At 39.3% G+C, this 8,349-nt stretch overlaps 1 protein-coding gene across 1 annotated transcript; it reads right to left on the bottom strand.

The window, feature by feature from the left end:
- Positions 1-554: 554 nt before the first annotated feature.
- On the bottom strand, positions 555-7,447 carry CCDC107 (coiled-coil domain containing 107). Its single transcript, XM_009696880.1, has 5 exons — positions 7,246-7,447; positions 3,975-4,041; positions 2,644-2,734; positions 1,570-1,679; positions 555-958 (listed from the first exon to the last, which is right to left on the bottom strand). The coding sequence occupies exons 1-5, from the start codon at positions 7,372-7,374 to the stop codon at positions 684-686; spliced, it is 672 nt and encodes a 223-aa protein (XP_009695182.1). The 5' UTR covers positions 7,375-7,447; the 3' UTR covers positions 555-683.
- Positions 7,448-8,349: the final 902 nt, after the last annotated feature.

Consider the following 8,349-nt stretch of genomic DNA (forward strand, 5'->3'; position numbering starts at 1 on the left):
TCAGTCAATTATTAGGCAGCTGCTGAGTTTAACCAGTGACAGGTGGGGAAGAAATTAAGTGATCCAGTGTAATGCATTAAGGTTTAAATTGACATATAAAACCACACATCACCCTTGAGGAGACAGCAAACTCAGACATAATTATTTTAAAACAGTGTCTGTGGCTAAATTTCTTTCTCCAAATAAAAAAACTTGACTATGAATGCATCTCTAAGACTTAACCCATACTGCTTTTCATTTCCCCCTAAGAGAAAAGTTTTCCACAAAGAGCTAAATTCATCAGTGCATGCTCTTTAATGAACTCAAGAAGGTCACAGTTCAAGTGGCACCATGCTTACTAGTTGCAAAACATTTATGAAACATCTATCCTTTATAGTCTTAATTACAAGATATTCTAATATTTTAGTGAAGCATCAGATATAATTACAGTGCATTATATACAGAGTACAGAAATATTTTTATAGGAAAAAATAAATAGAAAAAAAATATGTAAACATCCTGAGTAAAAATCCGCCTCCACTGAAGTCAGTTACAGAACAGTCATAGATATGAACACAGGCAGTATTTCAACCCTCTTTTTAAAGCATATAGCAGTGCACATAACTTCATTCAAAACAGTTTAAAGTGCAGACAACATTATAAAAAAAATTCATAAGCTTTTGAAACTGTTGCATATGTAGATTTCATTCACATCTATTACGTCTCCTCAATCCCATCTCTTCTGATTCAATGGCATCTTTGTTTATCATTTCTTGGTCTTCTACCACATCAGGTTCAAACTGATGGACTTCACATTCACCATATAATTCATGATCTTCTATTCTGTAATCATTATCAATATCCTCAAGTAAATCTTCACTACTGTCATCTTCTCTGTCATCCATTTCTTTCTCTTGAGGATGTTCAGCAAACGACTGAATGAGATCTTCAAGTTTCTCATTACAAATGTGGCTGATATCTTATAATTCACCAAAAAAAAAATCAAAATGAAAGTTTAAATTACTAGAAAGGCTCCAAATTTCAGGTCCAGTTTAGACGTAGAATATTTCTCTTTTATTTGTTTCCTCTCTTTTATTATGACTCAACTAATGCAAAAATTCCCCAAATTTCTAGTGAACTGTTCTTAACATTTAAGATTTCTCTTGGACTGCTATGCACCCCTTGGAAGTCTCCAGTTGAAACTAATATACAATTTGCTGTTTAGCATATTATGCAAGCGTTGCCCATAGCCTCAAAGGTCCCCATCTGGAAATCCTCAGGCTAAAGTCACTCCAATACTAACAGACTGCTTAGGAACTCACATTCAAGAAGCCCATTTTAACAAAGCAGAATGTGACTGTGTGATCTATCCTAGTTCAATGTCTTTTAGCTCTTAAAAAAATAAATCATGACGTATCAAAAATTTGAAATTAGATATACCTCAAACAGGAAGAATGGTCCCCTTCAGAATAAAATTAATTCCACACACATTACCTAACATGCAGGAGCTGAACATTATTATAGTAAGACCTGTTTATTCTTTTAAAATATAAACTACTTCGTTACCTATCCTGCTGGAAATCAAAGTACCTTTCATCTTGTTTTCTGATTTATCCAATCCACTTTCCTTCATCAGTCGTCTAATTGATTGGAGCTGTGTCATTATTTCATCTTTCTGCTCACAAGCTAAAGCATTAACACTAGGAAAAAAAAGACAGATGTCAACAGCTGAAAGATTACCTTGGAAATGAGTGCTTGATAATAATGCACAAGATTGCAGTATTTCCTTCTGTGGATAAATACCATAGTTAAGTTAGTAACATACATAGCTCAAGCTTTTCTTTGAGAACTGTCTCTGGAGAAGTGTGGAGCCCATCACATACACCTACTGAATTATCTAGTCACTGAATTCTAACATTTGGAGCCTCAATGACCAAGGCCAAGTAGTGATTACTGAAAGAAACAATTATCCAAAGTAATTTTGGTTTTAGTACAACAATGCCTAATAAAGAACTTTACAGTTTAGAGGCTTTTCTCATTTATTTCAGACTTTGTTTACTCTCTCTTTTCCCCATCACTACTAGAAATTTGTTAGGCAAATTGATCAGTGAAATAGTTTCAGCACTTATTAAGTTCAGAAGTACACTAAAAGAACAATCATGAAATTCTGCATGTTTTAAACTAGGCTTCATGAAGGATGTCAGCCCACACAAAATGGACTGCATGGATATTTTTATTTCTAGCAGATGAGTAAGGCCTGAGCTTCTTAAGAAAAGAACATCTGTAAAACTACAAGGAGGTTATATTACTTATTCTTGTTACACTAGAACAGAGAAGTTGTATTTCCCCGAAACACACACAATGTGTGTCTCCTCAGTCAGTATTAAAGTTTAACTTGTTAAGCCACAGTAATGTGATCGTAAGCCTGAGCTTTTGCATTTATGTTTGGTTAACAAGAGACAGGTGTGTCTGTGGAAAAGGTCGAAAACTGCAGAAGAGGTATTACCTGCAGAAGGCTACAGAAAAAATAAGTAATTAAAGAAGGTTCCTAAACACTGTTCCCTACCTATATAAAAGGAACATTTTAAGAATTCTTTGTTAACATTTTGGAGAATTTCAATCTACAGAAAGCAATACTAACTGAGATGTTTTAGAAATACTCACCAGTTTGACAGTGGATCCAACTGAGTCAATAAAGAATTTAACATTTTCTCTGTCTGTGCTAGATGCTGTTCCAGTTCTAAAAGCTGATGCTCTAACAAACGACAAAAGAAAAAGAAAAAAAAAAAAAAAGAGGGAGGCAGGGGGGCAGGCCAAGAGAGAGGGAACATTGTAAGAAATACATTTACAATACCAAAAGATTATTAATTTACATTTTTGGTTGGCCACATTCAAAACCAGGAGTTTTTCCTCTGTAAAACTCTAGAATATGTAAGAGGAGCGGTGGGGGTAAGAACAGAAACCTTACTATGTGTGACCTGAAATCCTTCTCATCCAATAACCTCAAACAGCTCTCAGAGGACACAAATATAGAAACTGAGCAAGAATTGGCTCTCACCTTCCCAGCCTCAAAAACTATGCAGTTCCCAGCCTTCCTAAGTAGTGTATTTATACTTAAGATACTGTCATGAATTTGCGCACTCACACCTCACAAATATATTCAACATAGTGCACTAGAGTTGAGAGGAGTAACTCCTCCTATACTACTAAACTTTGAAGAAAGAAGAATGCAACACGCAAAGACAGCGAGTAGGCAGCATAGCCAGTCATTGCTGAACCTGATCACAGATCTGGTGTACAGCGACACAAAAAGAGGCTGCCAGTTGTTTAATTAACTAAAAATGTGTCTATAAAAGGGGTAAAAAAAAAAAGTATGAAAACAGCTCAGCTTTGCTGTGCTGTAACTTCTTCTCCAAAGGAAAGCCCACTTCTTGGCGTGTGCAGGATAAACTGAATCAAACAGTCAAGAGTACTCTGTATCGTGAAGAAAAAGATGGTATAATTTATTCTGTCTCTTCTATAAACACTTAATGTTTTTGACAGGTCTCTAATTTAGCCTAGAAATTCAAGTGTCTCTGTAACTGTTTATCGATACTGTTCCACTATCAATACAGTTCAATTCTAAAGCAGACCATTATATCCTTTTTAAATACCCTATTAATCTGAAGACTATTATATCCTATTTAACAACCTCTTCTAGTGAAGAAAACAGGTCTTAAGTGAGAAAAACACCGGACATGAAAAGGCAGAGAATCTACTATACTACTACAGCTGTTTTAAAGAATACTACCATCTGGAGTTTTCAAACAAACCCCTAACAAGTATTTCAAATATACAGAATAACAAAGTGGTTTTTAGGATGTTCCTAACTGCACTTAAGTAACTTAAAAGATTGTTCTCGTTTAGCTAGATTGCATCAATGAAAATATGTGGCTTTGTTCCAGCAGGAAATACACATTTTTGGTGAACATATGTATTCTGAATGGGTATCTTACCTGTTTCCTTTGCCTTGTCTTCTGTACTTTTTTCCTTTTTGGAGAGACTTTCTTCATGTGACTTCATCTTTAATAAATACAATCATGTTAAAAGACTTCATCACTATTTGTGCATTAACACTAAAAATGCGTTTAGAAATTTACCGACAGTAAATAGCAACCACAAAAATGTGCTCCATTAATGAAAGTTTTTTTCTGCCATGCCTTCTTCCTATCTTAAACTAACACTTCTGAATTTAAGCAATGACAATATGACCGACAAAAGTTGTAAAAGAAAGCAACTACTATTTCAACTCTAGTTTTCAAAAATTAACAGAAGGAAACTTCTAGCTTACTGGATCCATTCTCCTACCATTAACTAGGAGATAAAATGTCTTTCTTAAAGTAATAAACATGCTATTATAAAAATATTTACATTTCAATCCCACAAGCACAAGTGTAAAGAGTTGTAACACCTAAAATATTGGTTTTATGATGTTTACATCTTATTTACAACCTAACTAAATTTATTATTAAAACCTAACTGGTCTGCCTCTATGTCCATTTTGCTAAGCTGTGGTATTTTTCTCATACAGGAGATGATATCAAATGCACTACAGAAATGAAGGTGCTGTCTCAGGTCCTGTTCAGGTTTAAGGTTTTTTTCCCCTGAAGGCAAGCAACAATATTTCAGGTGTACTCTCAGCATTACAAGTGCTGCAACATCTCTTACTCTAAGTAATACATATCAAGACTGATTTCTTTTAAAAAACAACTGATCATGTGGGATGAGCCTCATGACTGGAGTGCTACAATGAATGGTTATAAGCTCTTCAGAAGGGATAGGCAAGGAAAGAGAGGCAGTGAGGTGGCTCTATGTTAGGGAGTGTTTCACTTGTCTTGAACTCAGTGACGGTGATGATAAGGTCAAGTGCTTATGGATAAAGATCAGGGGCAAGGCCAACAAGGCAGATATCCTGATGGGAGTCTGTTACAGACCACCCAACCAGGATGAAGAGGCGGATGAAGTGCTCTGCAAGCAGCTGGCAGAAGCCTCACGATCACTGGCCCTTGTTCTTGTGGGGGACTTCAACTTACCAGATGTCCGCTGGAAATACAACACAGCAGAAAGGAAACAGTCCAGCAGGTTCCTGGAGTGTGTGGAAGATAACTTCCTCATGCAGCCAGTAAGTGAGCCCACCAGGGGAGGTGCCCCGCTAGGCCTGCTGTTTACAAACAGAGAAGGACTGGTGGGAGATGTGGTGGTTGGAGGCCATCTCAGGCATAGTGACCATGAAATGATACAAGTTTTCAATCCCTGGTGAGGTAAGAAGGGACAGCAAAACAGCTACCTTGGACTTCTGGAGGGCGGACTTTGGCCTGTTCAGGACACTGATTGAGAGAGTCCCTTGGGAAACAGTTCTGAAGAGGAAAGAGGTCCAGGAAGGTTGGACATTCTTCAAGGAGGTAATCTTAAAGGCAGAGGAGCAGGCTGTCCCAGTGTGCTGTAAGATGAGCCAACAGGGAAGACCACCAGCCTGGTTGAACAGAGAGCTTTGGCTGGAACTCAGGAAGAAGAAAAGAGTTTACCAGCTTTGGAAGAAGGGACAGGCAACTCAGGAAGAGTACAAAGATGCTGTCAGGGCATGGAGAAAGAAAATTAGAAAGGCAAAAGCCCAGCTGGAACTCACTCTGGCCACCATCATAAAAGATAACCAAAAATGTTTTTACAAATACATAAACAACAAAAGGAGGACCAAAGAGAATCTCCACCCTTTACTGGATGTAGAGGGAAACATTGCCAGCAAGGATGAGGAAAAGGCAGAGTTATTAAATACCTTCTCTGCCTCAGTCTTTAATAGCCAGACCAGTTATCCCTAGGGCAGCCTGTCCTCCGAGCTGGAGGACAGGGATAGGGAACAGAATAATCCCCCCATTATCCAGGAGGAAGCAGTTAGTGATCTGCTGCTCCACCTAGACACGAACAAGTCTATGGGGCCGGATGGGATCCACTTGAGGATAGTGAAGGAGCTGACAGATGAGCTCGCCAAGCCACTCCCGATCATTTACCAGCAGTCCTGGCTAACTGGGGAGGTCCCGGACAACTGGAGGCTAGCCAACGTGATGCCCATCTACAAGAAGGGCTGGAAGGAGAATCTGGGGAACTACAGGCCTGTCAGCCTGACCTCGGTACCAGGGAAAGTAATGGAGCAGATCATCCTGAGTGAGATCACAAGGCATGTGCAGGACAATCAGGGGATCAGGTCCAGCCATCATGGGTTCACAAAAGGCAAGTCCTGCTCGACCAGCCTGATCTCCTTCTGTGACCAGGTGACCCGCCTGGTGGATGAGGGAAAGGCTGTGGATGTGGTCTATCTGGACTTTAGTAAGGCCTTTGACACCATCTCCCACGGCATTCTCCTGGACAAGCTGCCAGCTCATGGCTTGGACAGGAATACCCTTCACTGGGTGAAAAATCTGGCTGGATGGGTGAGCCCCGCGAGGTGTGGGGGAAGAGCCGGTCACCAGTGGCATCCCCTAGGGCTCAGTTTTGGGGGCAGTACTGTCCAACATCTTTACTGATGATCCGGACAAGGCGATTGAGTGCACCCTCAGTCAGTATGCAGACAACATCAACTTGGGCGGGAGCATTGATCTGCTTGAGGATAGCAAGGCTCTACAGAGGGATCTGGACAGGCTGGATCGATGGGCCGAGACCAACTGTATGAGGTTCAACAAGGCTCAGCGCCGTGTCCTGCACTTGGGTCACAACAACCCCATGCAACGCTACACGCTTGGGCACAAGTGGCTGGATAAAAGTCTATGTTGCAGCTGCAGGACCAAACAAGAAGGCCAAATTAAAAAGGTCTAGTCGCTATTCTATCTAATTGCTAATCTAAGACTATCAGGAATCATCCACCTCCTTCCCATACTCAAATCTCATTCTGAAGAACAAAAAGGAAGTGAAATACTGATGAGGCTTAAGTTACAGCCTCAGGTAACAGCACTGTTTAGGTTATCAGATTCTCATTTGAGGTTGGGGGTGGGAGGGTAAGGTTCTCACTTCTTTAAGTATCTAAACAAAGGTAAGTCAGAAGCCTTCACAAGGAAGAATCAGATATGCTAACATTTTAACTTTGGAGCTCACATTCAAAGTCAAACTGGGCAAGGAATGGCTTTTGGGCAACCATATACATGGGCTTACAATGGGGGGGGATTGGGGGGAGCGTGGGAAACAACCAGTTACATTTCCTTCTGATTTCAATAATTTAATGCTTTTCTTATGGCTTACCTTAAGAAATTTGTATGCTGCAAACACTCCCACTCCAAGAGCATACAACGGCATGAGGGTGAATGCTAACTCTCTACCATTTCCTCTTGTTCTCTCGCTCTTTATCTCTTTTTCCATCGCATTTCTCATCTGCTGAATACTCTGGTAAGTATTACTGTCAGAATTTCCTGGATTCAGGTGAACTTGATAAACTGTCTGAGGACTACCTTAAAAAATTAAATTGAGAGAAAGAAACAAAGTGAGAAGGAAATTAAGAGTGCAATTAGTTTCACAACTGGAATTAAAATGTTTTCTTCCTGTGTGATCATCTTTGTTCACCACTCTTCTCAGATGGTGTGGGCAGCCCTGCATGCAAATAAAGTCACAAAAAAAACTTAAAAAATAACTCTGTCATTAATAGAATGCAAAGTTAAATCTAGGTAGCAAAGACTCTCCACTAAGTTTCTATGTTTCTTCCTTCACAGCAACATTGGCAAACTCACAGCAAACCACAGAAAGGTAGATGTAACAAACAACTTAAATCTTTAAATTAAAGCATACTCAGAGAAACTATTGATAATGCTGAGAACAGTTACAAATTAATATTCTTGCTCTGTAACAAAGAAAGGAGTTAAGTATAAACCTAATTGTCTAGTCCCCCAAAAAAAAGTTTTGTTTAAATATACATGCGGTGTTGCTGTTTTCATTATTTTGACAGTAAATTCAGTGTCACGTGGCTATTCCCACAGGCTTACAAGTGCTGTACCTCTGCAAATCAAATATTTATCAGGAAAAGATTACACAATAGCAAAGAAATGCAGCCTTGGAAGTCTGAAGTATTTTTGCACTTAATTTGCCTGCCAGAGCAGGGAGCAGACGAAAAAACAGCCAGTGTCATTGCCTGACTTAGGAATTAGGTTATTTGGTAGTTAAATCTGGGGTTCATGGGACACACACATGAGAAACAGTGCTATCAGCTAAAAAAATGCAGATGCTTGCAGAGACAGATAGCAGGTGACTGGGGGATTGTGAAATTTTACACTGAAGTCTCAACTGACTGCCTAGACTTATACTTTCAAATCCGTTTGAACATTTACTTCATCATAATTTAATATACCAGAATGA

Source organism: Cariama cristata, unplaced genomic scaffold (assembly GCF_000690535.1).
Source record: "Cariama cristata isolate BGI_N322 unplaced genomic scaffold, ASM69053v1 scaffold10243, whole genome shotgun sequence".
Lineage (NCBI taxonomy): Eukaryota > Metazoa > Chordata > Aves > Cariamiformes > Cariamidae > Cariama > Cariama cristata.